The sequence below is a fragment of the Zalophus californianus genome, chromosome 13 (assembly GCF_009762305.2).
Source record: "Zalophus californianus isolate mZalCal1 chromosome 13, mZalCal1.pri.v2, whole genome shotgun sequence".
Classification (NCBI taxonomy): domain Eukaryota; kingdom Metazoa; phylum Chordata; class Mammalia; order Carnivora; family Otariidae; genus Zalophus; species Zalophus californianus.
The window spans coordinates 50,797,652-50,811,541 of NC_045607.1; the positions used below are offsets into that span (position 1 = coordinate 50,797,652).

A 13,890-nucleotide genomic window follows, 5' to 3' on the forward strand; every position below is an offset into this window, starting at 1 on the left:
TCAACAACATTCACTGAGATCTAATTACCAGGCATCCTGACAGAGGTGGGAAGGATGAGTCACTCCTGCTGTCACCCACAATTTCGTGGAGTGGACCGGAAGTACAGTAGGAGAAGTACAATGACAGAGATAAATGCAAAGGAGCCCAAGAACTAGAAGAAATGACATCTTAACATATAGTAGATTATAATTTTTTGTGCCTCAGACCAACAATTACTAAATGTTATCCATACATCGGGAGGATTTGGGTGGGGGTGTCAAACAGACATTATGGTATTTCTTCTAGAGAAGGTTGCAGTAGTTCATGAGATAAGATATATGTCCATGACTGAGATAGAGACCATTAGTAAATGTAGGAAAATATCCACGCTAATTTATAAACACCGAGCCTCTGGAAAACCAACAAATAGCAAGCCAGAGGTCACTGGTGGCTACAGACCACTACCATCAGGACAGCTTCTTGACTGACATGGCCGGGAAATTCCTAACTGCTCTCCACATGCTGGGTGCTCCAGTTTGCAAAAATCCCTGGGAGGGGAAACCACAACAGTTAAGCTTTATTCAATGTAGGTTTTAATCTTGAAGTTCAGGAATTGGGGAGAATTAGTCATTTATTTTCGAGCTCATGGAAAGAAGGGGTTGATAGCAACAGCTTACCCCAGTTAGCAGGCAGGCTCCCCACACAGCTGTGCTGGCCTATTTCAATTAGGATCCTTTAGGACTGACATCACCTCTGGTATGCCAGTCCTAAGCCGCTCATGAGCCAGTACTGCCAATCAAGCCAAAATTTAACCACATGGTATGGTTTTTATGATGGAGACAGAAAATGACATGAACTTGTCTCATTCTGGTGAAAACACAAAGTTGGAAGCCAGCTCTCTAGAAGAAGAAAATTAGTAAAAACAGCAAGCCTGAAAAACTTGATTTAGACACATTTTCCTGTGATTATCTCAATGCACTTAACTAGTAGGTTATTCATGATGATACAAGGAATGCTCTCTCTCAAGAAAAGACGAGGGTGCTCATGCTAGGCAAGGTCACTTCTGGGTCACTCTACTCATGAGACCACAAGAAACGGGAGAATATGGAAAATGAGGGAAGGGTACAACGAAACCACGAGATGTGAGAAACTTAAATAATTAGACCTGGAACCTGAGTTAGACATATTAAAAGCAGAGTTGTCACTTGACCAGAGAAACTGGACTATACACATGAAGGAAACGCCACGTGTGTGGAGAATTAGCGAGCCCGGTAGTAGCTTCTGTGAGTCCTTTCCTCCCTGAAGTTAGTTCACAAATAGCCCTGATGTCTGTGTATAAAAAGCACTCTGTTAGGTGCTGCACAAAATGCAGACATTCAGAGGACACTACATTTTTCCCGAAAGAGTCTAAAATTATATTTTGATCAAACTATAATAAAGGGGAGAACCAAATGACCAGACCGTGTCTCCTCCAAACAATCCCTGTGCAAAATGCAACACCACAAATGGTTTTTTTGTTTGTTCGTTTGTTTTGTTTTAAATGAGTAACAGGTACAGTGGTTAACCACACTTTACTGATTAAAACTATACAAACGCTGACCTTAATTTTGTCATTATTTGAACTTTGTGTGGCATCTGAGTTTGAGGACTAGCTTATGCCTTGGTGTTCTAGAGGAACGCTTTCCACCTTATTCATACACATTGGTAAAGCAGAATCAATATGTATTAGCACTCCTATAAATGCACAAACAAATATGTTCACAAGTTCATTTTCTCTCTTTTTCTCCAAAGTTTTTAATATCCATGTGGTCTTTCAAGGAAAACTTCCCTGGTGTAACAGAATTATTTTGTAGTTCACTAGTGACCACTATAGGACATACTTCCCTCCATTTATATGAAGGGATAGCACTGGTTCATATAAAAATAGGAAGGGGGCCAGAAAGTGGTCCTGAACAGACTGAAACACTACAAACAGGAGTTCGGGGAAGTTAAACTGTAGCTGACCATGTCTAGACAAGAATTCACAAAAACATGAAGAAAATAATGTATAAATAAATGCCTCACTATGTTCTGTAGATTCGGGTGAAAAATCCTTCAGCTTGATTTAAAGACAATCTAGGCAGGAGAATAAGAAATAGATGTAGAGTGAACAGTTATAGAAAGGTACACGCATGCACACACACCACACTCATTGGAGCAGCCCACAGTCTGCTGTAAATAAGGGATTTAACATTCATTCCACAAGCTAATGGTGCTTTTTGCCATCCAAGATAGAATCACTTAGATAATAGTGGAGGACAGTGCCAGAGCGACCGAAGGGAATGGGCTATTGTGTTTGACTAGTTTCCATGTATAAATTAGTGCAGAAGAGAAAAAGAAATTCAACAGAAAAACACATGTACTTTATTATAATTCCGAGTGTTACTCTTGCAACTCCCACAATAGCAGGCGAAAAAGCTTAAAACCACTTAAAAGAAACAAAAAGCAAATGCAAATTTGATTAAATGCCTTTCTGACAAGAAGTGATTTGACTTCAAGTTTGGATGGACACATATGTCAATGGCCGGTCATGGTTTTTGCCACATTCCTTTTGAGCTACACAATTGGGACAAAGGAGGGAGAATGAAAGAGGGGAACAGGGTGGGAAGAGTGGGGAAGGTGGGTGATGTGACTTCATCTGACCCGAATATCAGGATGAAATCTCTTGATCGGTATACTATCCCGTTGTGTGTCGAGAATACAAAAGAAGTCTATGATGTATGAGCTTTGCAGGAAAATATGATACAAAAGACATGGGGACCTCATTCTTTCAGGAAGCATGCTCCAAGGGGAAAGGATTTTCACAAAACTGAGGGTGAACAATATTGGATATTTGCACACCCTCAAGAACCAAGCCATGATACAGATGACGCAGCTGTCGGTGATAATGAACACTGTTTTGGAGTAGAAACCGGACTCACCACTAAACAAACAGGGTATTTTCCAATTAAGTTAAAGGGATCTTCAAAAGTTACATAAATTAATTCTAAGAGTAGATAGACTCTTCTAATGTTTAAAATGGTTATGGGAAAAAAAGACCCCTAGTTCAATTTCTCCATCCAGACCGAAGGTCGAGCTGACACCGTCACACTTCTAGGTCTAAGTCAACTGTTGATGAGGCTCCAGGGCACTTTCTCTTAGGCCCATCATTTAATTTTGGTTACGGAGCCGAAGGGGGCAATGCATGAGCCAATGTAACAAAGTGCCCATAACATTGTACCTCACTTTAGTGGTCAAGATGAGGCAAAAACCCTAAATGTCTCCAACAAAGACTGGGGACCAACTTGCATCATTGCTTCCATCACTGCTAAACATTTTACAACCATAGTACAAAGCAACCAAGTTATTTTCTCTCCATTATTTGACCTTTGCTTTCAAATATAAGCTTGTTTCCCTATCTGCAAAATAGGTTTAAAAATGCCTGTTTGCAAGATGATTGTGCAGATTCCTTGTAATGCTTTTCAAACAACTGGCCTGGTGTTTGGCACATTCAGACCCACAATCCGTGGAAGGTATTACCAATGCTGTTATTACTCCGCACAGGCATTCACCAGTTAGTTCTTATGATTCTCAGAATCCCAATTCGTCTAAATACAGACCTAAACCAAACCTGGGTTTGATTTCATTTTATCCTCAGAATACAATTATTGTGATTTAAACAAGTATGTTTTGTGTTTTAAATCTGATATATACAAACGCTTCTTTTTTTTCCACATAAGTCTAATTATATGCTCAAATACAGATACGAACATTCAAGATATCAAAGAGGGATATAATGCAGTTACCAAATGGGTAGCAAAACAGTCTATCCATGAACAGGACAGTTTTGCCAAAATATAATGAGATCATATTTCTATATGAAGATACCAAAAAAGCAATGTGTACTGGTAATTGACTTTATGATGCAATTAAATGGGGGAAATAACACACACTTTTTAAAAAAATCACAAAGAAGGAAAGATGAGGCAAACTAATGGTGTGTATATAAGTAACACGTCCCATATGGAAAAAATGAGACACCTTTCATAAATTGCTTGCTCCCCTGGTCATAAAGCACACCTAAACATTCTGCTTTTCATATTCCTCCCAATAGCTAAAACTTAGTCTATTCCTGCTAAAAATTCAGTTTGCCTTTAAGTGTCTTTGAAAATCTGAAAATATACTTCTATATTTATAGCATTTGCAGTGCAGCATTATGATTTCTTGGCTACAATGAAGCAAATAAGAAGTGGGAATGTATAAAATATTTAAACACTGTCTGATTACTCTATCTGATGAATCTTTGTGGAGTTCTTCAATTTGTACCAAATGGCTTGCTTCCTTTCTTCAAAATTATAGTGCAGATCAAATTTGTCAGAGTCTAATCAGAACAAAACATCCCTTTAGCATCAACGAATCAGTGCAACCTATACATTCGTTATGTTTTTACCTTGCTCCTTCTTGCCTTATTACCTTCTGAGGAAGGGTTGGCATACCATAAATGTGACAAGGAGAGCTACAATCACGTTTGTTTGGAATTGGTGTGTGCAAATTTTGGAATTGAACCTTCAGATGAGGTTTATGAAGCTGCCTGCCCAGAACACTCTGGTTTAAAAAAATGTGCATTGCTATTAATATTTTGAGTGTAGATTTTTTTTGGACAGTCCATGTTCATTTTCTGCCCATAAAACCAAGTATGAGTCACAACGGAACATTTACTTTGAGTCAGAAATGCAGTGTGTGCTGATGTTCTAGAGCAGAGCATCTTATCACTGTGACCATGGAAAGCAGCCACACAAAAAAGGCAGGCTTTTCTTCTTCTTTCAAAGCAGATCTGAGATCAAAGACCCTAATCCTCGATTCATAAATACTAGCATTAACTTGTATCCATAGAGGACTTACAGTAATTACGAGTTATAATCTGGGTTGGCTGCAAACAGGCTCTCATTCCCTCTTTTACCTGGTCCCCGAGCACGTGTGCAGAGAGGGAGAGGATTCATAAAAGGCAGTGGGGGAAAACCCCTTATAGCCCATCCTTCAAAAATTCCAGGAACACCCCACTGAGTGAGTTTGATTTCAGGACGTCTGTTACCCAAATTCCAAGCATACACATCACCATTTACCCGGTCCGCAGCTCACGGAACTCTCTATGCAGTATACCCTAAAGCTCGAGTCTCAGTATTATTCTATACCTCTCACTCTCCCACAAAGTCGATCGGACTTTATTTTGCTTGGGAAGCTGGGGTTAAAGTTCTGAAAGAAGTTTTTCCTTTTTTTCTTTTCTAAATCATGTAAATTATATTACCTGGTGTTTGAAGATCAAGATACACACACACACACACACACACACACACACACACACACACACACACACGGACACATAGACACACTACCACAACAGCACCCAGACTAAGTGGCAAGAGCAACGTATTGAAATGAAAAGGCATTTACCAGGAGCAGGAAAGCCAGAAAGAGGAGCGGTGTGCCAGGAGTTGCCCGACGACGGCAGCATTCCATGCTTGGATCCTTGCCGGAATCCGAATCGGACACTGAATAAGCGGCTAAGTGCCCTTCTGCCTGCTGTCACATCCAGTACTGGTGCTAACGCTCCAGCCCTGCCTATCAGCTTCCATCAGCCCCGCTCACATTTCCTGACCGAGGGTGGGTGGGTGGGTGGATGGGTGGGGGGTAAGCTGAATGGAATCTCTCTCGGAGCAGGCAGCCAGCCAATCAGGCTCCTGCTAATCAGACATGCTGAATAACAAAGCCGGGGGACAGAGAAAGTGTAACAGTGTGAGCAAAAGAGGGGGAACGGGACGAAAAAGAAAGGAGAGCGGAGCGCGCCGGCTGCAGCGAGAAGAGAAATGCAAAAGATGCCGAATTGCCAAAGATGAAGCCAAGCCCTCTCCTTTTAACTAACCTGGTTGGTTCTTTGTGGGATACCTTCCGGATTTGCCCTTTGCTTGTGCGGGTGCCTGTTGCTTTGTAAAGTACAGTAGCTCCCTGTGACTCTGTATTGTTTCATTCAAGAGAGAAACTTAATCCCTGTCAATATATAACATATGCCATAAAGGGAAAGCACCACAGACAAAAACCGACTTAATGTGCCGTTTAAACGTGTTCTGTACAACCACTTTATTCCTTTTCCGTCAAGTTCCTCTATTTTCTCCCTTGACTTGGAAAAGGGAGGCTCTATAAGTTTTTGGAAGTTCCTTACTAAACCTAAATGGTGACATAAGTTAACTTTGGGTATTAATGACTTGATTTATGGGGGGGGGGCGGCGCGTGGGGAGCGAGTTGCTTCTTTGTAAAGTGACAATTTAAAATATCTAAGGTTTACTACAGTAAAGGTACAGTTAGAAATATAGATACCCCTGTTTTGTTTTGTTTTTTTTTTTTTTAAAAGCCCTTTAACAAAGACTGGGATGAGCGGGGCTGAAATTTGGGGTTGAGGAAACGCCTGGTTTTGACACACTGCCAACTCTCAACTCTCTGCTTTGGCAGTGGGAGGGAAAGAAAGGATGAATTAAATCCTCAGTTAATCCCCAAACCTTTTAACCAACCATCTCAGCCTCCTCCTTATCCAAGTCCTTTATCAAAGCAGCTACAACGCAGCAGCAGAAAGGGCTGAAGTGAGTCTACCTCCTCCTCCCTTCTACTGTTGCAAGAGGCTTGGACGGGAGAGGCTCAGGAGGAAGTAAGTGCTAATGAGCAATGAAATGAGGACGAGGCCAGGAACAGCAAAGAGAAGGTCAGGAAGCTTCTATGTCTGGCTAATCCACCAGCAATCAAGATGTGACTCTACCAGAGGAGGATTTTGTTACAGTTTTAGGAAAGTGTCAAGTGTCAAATAGGGACGTCTTTCCCCTTATCTGCTAAAAAAATCATTGAGTGTTTGAAAGAATGAAATAGCAAACTTGACCTTCCATTTCCATAGCTGTGTCACCAGGAAGTTTTTCCTTTGTAGATTTCCCGATAGCCCAGAAGTACACATGGTGGGGGTAGAAGACGTTCCTCTCATTAATAAGAAATACTGACAAGAGTCGGGAAAACACACACAACTATGGAAAACCTGATCAAGCCATAATGGGCATGTGAACACAGGCAGGTCCGCCCATATACATACCTGCAGCACTGCTTCTCAGAAAGGTGAAGAAAAGCAGCTTGTTCAACATCAGGTTACTTATTTCACATGGTCTATCAATTAAAGACAGAAGAGCTTTAAAATTTCCATTTTCAACCTGTTAGAAAAGTCAGAGCATAGGAGGATCCACCTTGCCCCTCACTTAGGAAAATGGATAGTAAAAATCCGTAACAAAGCGGTCCTATTTTGAAGTATGTTGTTCCCTTTCAGAGAGAGATTAGCTTTACAAATCTGTAAAAAACCAGCTAATGCTCACAAGCTAAAGAGAACTCATGAGTAGATGTAAAAATGCTTGACTGGTGTTATCTGGAATCATTCTATTAAAGAAATGGATTGATGGAAATAAGCTTTCATTCATAAAGCCGTGTTCTGTGTCTCTCCTTTACACCTTGGAGTTTTCTGCTAGAGGGTTTTTTTCTCCTATCAGAGTCATTAGCTAAAGAGTTCCAATTAGTTCTATAGAATGGGATATTTTGGTGAACGCCACTTGCTCCCTCTTCACATGTAACCATCACTCAATATGCCTATCCAAAGGGACAGACAGGTGACGGGAAAAGGAATAGTAGTGACAGCAATGATATGATATCATTTGCAGAAGAATAGGGGAAAAATTGGCATTCTCAGAGAATAACTGGTAGCTCCTAGTATGCTTGTCTAGACTCCTTCCTACTTTGGAAGTAAATACCACCTAGATGTTTTGAGTCTGAGATTTCTGCCTTGGAGTTTTGATGGACATGTTGACGTCTAGCACAATGGTCCCCTTCGCCTCATCACAGTCTCTGGATATTGTGATATTTTTAAGTCAAGCCCTCAACCTTCTGTTCAATGCCCGGAGGACGCCCACCACAATGTCTCCTGCTTCTGGTCCCAGTGCTCTCAGCATCTCCTTTCCTGCTGGGGATGCCCAGGGAAACTAGGAAAAGCAATTGTATGGCCAAACAGTACACAGGGCAGGGCACACTCCAAGCTCACTGTGATTTTAGAAATGGGAAAACAAAATCAAGTTGGGGGAGGGTGATTAGGGTAAGTTTTGGGGATGAGCTAATTTTGATAATTACTGAAGTTTATGTCATCTCTTTGACAGCTGCAAATGGTTTTACACCCACAATCTCATTTGACCTTTATGACTATCCTTGTGAAGTCAGTTAAGTACTCACCCAATTTTATATATGTGAAAGCTGAAGCTCAGAGGGCTTAACTGACTTGCCTTGGGCCCCACTGGCTAGAACTGGCCTTTGAATAGGGCCTTCTGACCCTGAATCACTCTTCTCTCGTATACGCATAGCTACGTATGTGTATGCATAGACCTGCATGTATCTCTGTGTGTGTGCATACACCTACACACTCACACGCACACTTTCAGATGCTGGTGGTGCTGTCATACAGGTGGGATGGTGATGTCTACAGTGAAGGTAAAGGGGCAGAAGGTAGGCTACCCAGGTTTTACTCTGGGTCTATGTTACCTGACAATGGAACGTATCTTATTTTAATCTACAGTTTCTCTGTCTCCCCCTTTGTCGTTTCTAAGACCTTTTCCAGTGCCAAGGAAAAATAACATAAAACCCGAGGTCATCTAGATCTTTACCCACGGCGGCCCTGGGGAATGCCCCTTATGGCATGGGAGCAGGGCGTTGGCTGAGCTCCTTTTCCCTCTTCAGGTATCTACATTAAAGCCACCCGCCAGGGTCTGAGTAGCGGGAATCACCACAGATGCCATAATACTGGTTACTGGCTCCCTGTGCAATAGATTAGGTGACATGAAAGCAGAAGCAAGAGACAGAGGGTCAGGGCTGTCTGAAGCATCATTCCAAATGGTATGGATTTAACAATACTTAATTTAAAAAACACCAGCTTGGACAGGAGCAAGCTGTTAACATTCAGTGTGCTTTATGGCAGGAAAGAGTGAGCTAAACTCTCAGAATTTCTCTCCCTGGGGAGAATGCATTACAGCATTCACGCCAGAGCCACCTGTCTCTTCCTGAGGTTGGGCCTCCTCGCTTGGCCCTCCAGTGGCGGTCCCTGGAATGGAGAGGGCAGAGAGCCTTCTGGAAAGAACGCAGGGGTGGGGGGCCTTGACGAGCTGAGCAGGACCTTATCTCCCCTCTTGCAGGAGGTGGTAATGACAGTGCCTGAGCCTTACTATCCTCATAGGCATGTGTGGAAGTTGTTTAATTTCCCTGGCTAATTCTGAAAATTAAGAGGAGGAAAACATGGCATGGGGGATGCATAAGGTAAAACTACAGGAAGCCCATTGCTACTCTCAGGGGCAGAGCTGGAATTGGACCTCTCCAATTCACCTAATATCCATTTAACACAAAAGCGATTGGAACGTTCATTACAGCTCCCAAATCATCTTTCACACAGGACATCATGTGATGTGAGCAGAAATTCTGTAAGGTAGCGAGTGGTTATTATCCTCAATTTATAGTTAGCAAAACTGGTGCTCTTATATGGTAAATGGATTCATCAACATTACTTGTCAGCAGGTGGGAATTTGGAGCTATATCTAAGGTCTTCCACCTGGACAACTCCCCCAGAGACATTGACTGATGAAGATAGCTGCATTTACTGAGAGTCTCCCATGTGCCAGGCACAGTACTAAGTACTTTATTATTTCATATAATCCTCACAACAACCCAATGGGGGAGGTACTTCTATTATCTTCAAATGGATATGATTTATGGTCGATTAGCAGTCAACATTTGTCCCAGCTAGTGCCTTCCTGAAACGCAGAAGCCAGAAACCTAGAAACTACATTTCCCAGACTCCCTTGCAGCTAGGGTACCAGATGTATTTTAGATTTGGCTGCCCAGGAGCCTGCCCATAAGATTTAAAAGAAGAAATGAGGCAGAGAACACGCTTTGCTTTCTCTGCTTGTTAAAATGGCCTAGAGCAATGCAGTTTACCTACAACCATTCCAACTTGTCCCTACCTTTGCGGGTGACCAGAGGAAAGTTTCCATGCAGTATATCAGCTGGATCAGAGAGGGTAGGCAGCCATGTTGCAGACCTTGAATTTCCAGTCAGCTGGTGATTTACTGGTTATTGAAGAGGCAGAGCTCCTGTGGTGATCTATTACTGCAGAGTAGCATGGGAGACTTCAGAAAGTTCCAACTGTACTCTTTTTTTTGTTGTTGTCAATTCCAACTTCTTGTGAGTTAGTTAATTCCGTTATAATATAGCACTTTCTACTTCAATAAGCAGGAGGAAATTCAAGTCTCTGAAACAGAATCCTTGGCTGATATATCCCCTTTACCAGAGGGGAAAACTGAGGCATGGAGAAGTCAATAATTTTCCAAGATCACATATAAATGAGGGGGAAGGGCCAGGATCTCAGGGGCCATTGGTGTTCTGAATCACTAAGCTACACTACCTCTTTGTAGAGCAGAGGTCTGTGGGAGTTCAGAGAAGGGAGAGGGAGAGATCAGTGCTAGTTTGAGGACTCAGTAAGGAGGACCGGAATGGAAGAAGCAGAAATTGAAAAACACCTTGAGATATACAGAGACTTTTAAGAGATGCTAAGGAAGGGGGAAAAGCTTTGCAGGTGAGGAGGACAGGGTAAGCAGAGAGAAAGCAGGAACATGTAAGGCCAAGGCTTTTTACTCACCCTGACCCACTATTTTAGGCTGCTTAAAAAGGAAGAAATAAGTTTTTTAATTCTTTGTCTCACAATCTTAAATCATATCCTCAGCGATCTCTCTCTCCCTATAAAGTGTCTAGGCCTGCATGTTACATTGGGAAGGAACTCAGCAGATTTTAAAATTTGATTTGATTCATCTTGAGTTGCCTAAAGCCCTAAGAGCCTCAGCTTACATTTCTTTCTATTGCCTACAGTGCTTAATTCAGGGCTTCTCGCACTGTAGATACTCAGTTAGAACCTGTGACCCTGACCAGTAGTAGAGAGGGATTCTGGAGGCTACTTAGTACAGTGGAAAGAACCCAGATTTTGGAGCCAGAGAGTTCAAATTCTAGCCATTCCCCTTATTACCAGGAGGGCTTTAAGGAAATAAATTGCTGAAAGTCACTGAGTCCAGTTTTTTGTCTGTTTTGGTTTTAAGCAGTTATATGACAAGAATAATGGTCAGCACCACAGAGCAGTTGCGGGCAGTGGGGCAAAGGGTTTGCAGAGTACATAACTCAATACAAGGTGAGGGATTAATTAACATTACCGTGCTAGTTGGTGGGCATATGAGTATTCATTGTACATGTCTTTCAAACTTTCTGGGTGTTTGAAAATTCTAATCAAATCCTGGGGGAAAAAAGCATGATTTAGATTCTAATTCTAGGACTCTCTTCCCCTGCCCCGAGCAAGCAAACAAACATACAAACTCATAACAGAGCACTGAACCACATGGGAGGGGATAGAATTATTCACCGTTCCAAACTGGTGGTCCTTCTTCCTCCCTTTTCTACATTCCTGGAGCTGTGTCATGGATCACAGAGGTTTGTTACTGAATTAGATTCAACAAACACTCATTGAGCCCCTACTGTGTGCAATGCTTGATAAATATTGTGGAAGCAGATAAACTATCTCTCGTAGCCTTTTTTGACCCAGAGAGACACCAGTATAATTGCTGAGGTTTGAATTATGGTTGTAATATCCATATGTTAAACCCAAGTATAATATATAAATCCGAGACCCTTGATTCTTAGTTCAGTACTATTTCCGTGACATCATTCTTCACAGATAAAATAATTATCCCAGAGCCAGACAATAAGGTGAAAGAATGTTAACAGATTTATAGACAATACAGAGAAAGGAGTGGGAGTACAAGGCAAAAGCCAAATTCCTCAGCTTGGCATTCAAGGACCTCCCTGATCAGCTTCTGGTCCCAGGATAATAGGAAGTCATGCTCCAGCCCAGTTGAAATACCTGATATTACCCCAACGCCCCAAGTACTCCCACTTCTTTGTATTTGTTCATCCTGTCCCTTCTGCCTGGAAGGTCCTCCCTGCCATCCCTGTCTTGCTCAAATCCTTGTTAACCTTTAAGGTACAGCTCAGAGAGCTCCTCTACAAAGCCTCGTACAAAGTTGGCCTTAGATAAATACTTGCCAAATTGACATGTGAGTTGATGAACATATGCTATGTGTACCAGATATGGTGTCGAGAAAAAAAGAAAAGAGGAAAGAAAAGCAAGCAGGAGAATTGCAAAAGAACACCTGGTCTCCGAAAACTAAGGGAAAATGTAGACTAAAGGTAAAATAAAATTTTAATTCCAGAAGAGCAGTTAAACCACGGAAAATCAGAGTCCTCTTCCTCTAAAAGAAAACAGATCATCATGTAGTCTTCAATTTTATTCCCGTTGTATGCTGGTTATATTTGCTAATACCAGCTAGATGAATGGCCTCTCTATTAAGTCAGAAAGATTCTCTCATATCACAATTATAAACATAGTCAAAGAAGTATCAAAAACTACCAAATAAAGGAATGCTGAAAAAGAACCTATAATTAAAAATAATTTATAGTATAGTTTATTTTTCAGTTTCTAAAAAGGAGATGGAGTTTGTGGGTAAAGTTGGATGTTTTATCTTTCCTACTTCAAAATGTGGTGAGCCTTTCTTTGTTTTATTTAAAATCAATTAACATATAGTGTATTACTAGTTTTAGAGGTCGAGTTTAGTGATTCATCAGTTGCTTATAACACCCAGTGCTCATCACATCATGTGCCTTCCTTAATGCCCATCCCCCAGTTACCCCATCCCCCCACCCACCTCCCCTCCAGCAACCCTCAGTTTGTTTTCTATAGTTAAGGGTCTCTTATGGTTTGTCTCCCTCTCTGATTTCATCTTATTTTATTTTTGCCTCCCTTCCCCTACGTTCATCTGTTTTGTTTCTCAAATTCCACATATGAGTGAAATTATATATTTGTCTTCCTCTGATTGGCTGATTTCGCTTAGCTATTAATAACCCTCTAGTTCCACCCACATCATTGCAAATGGCAAGATTTCACTTTTTGGATGGCTGAGTAGTATTCCATTGTGTGTGTGTGTGTGTGTGTGTGTGTGTGTGTGTGTGTGTGTGTGTGTGTGTACACCACCCCTTCTTTATCCATTTATCTGTTGATGGACTTCTGGGCTCTTTCCATAGTTTGGTTATTGTGGACATTGCTGCTATAAACATTGGGATGCAGGTGCCCCTTTGGATCACTATATTTGTATCCTGTGGTTGGCCTTTCTTTTGAAAATACTTCATGAAGGAATTTGGATCTTGGTAAATATGGCAAAAAGAGAAAACATTATATTGGGTAACAACATAGAGAATTGAATACAAGCCAACAACAACAAAAAGTTACCCATCAGCAGGTGCCCTGTGGGGGAAATATGGAGTGCAATTGGAACAAACAGGTAAAAGAATCCAGAGATTTATCTTTTTTACACATGCATTTCCTAGAAGTTAAAATCCCATATTGGTTTCCCAGCACAGAAACTAGTAGTTACAGACAGTGTAGGATTCCAAGGATAAAGGAGAGAACCCCCATTCCTTAGATATGATTTGTAGGGTGGGAGCTAATCACAAAAGCCTTTGGGAGCAGCTGGAGGGGAAATGAGTCCTAGCTTTGAGGTTTCTTGCATTGAAGGCTAGCAAGATACATTTGCTGCATGTCACTTGATCATAACTCTAGGAGGACTGTAGGTGGGGGCGTGACTGGGGTGCGCAAAATAGACAGTAAGGTCCAAGGCTCACTACTTTGCGGCTTTGGGCAAGGTCTCTTTTAGAGAGGCACATTCTTGTCTGAATGGTCATAC

The 13,890-nt window shown here is 41.6% G+C and overlaps 1 protein-coding gene across 1 annotated transcript in view; it reads right to left on the reverse strand.

Annotated features, from left to right (window-relative positions):
• Window positions 1-5,798, reverse strand: part of ADAMTSL1 (ADAMTS like 1) — a 406,966-nt gene extending 401,168 nt beyond the window's left edge. Inside the window, exon 1 of the mRNA XM_027616409.2 lies at window positions 5,450-5,798. Within this exon, the coding sequence (XP_027472210.1) occupies window positions 5,450-5,515 (66 nt within the window). The 5' untranslated portion in view covers window positions 5,516-5,798. The remainder of the gene's footprint in view (window positions 1-5,449) is intronic.
• Window positions 5,799-13,890: the final 8,092 nt, after the last annotated feature.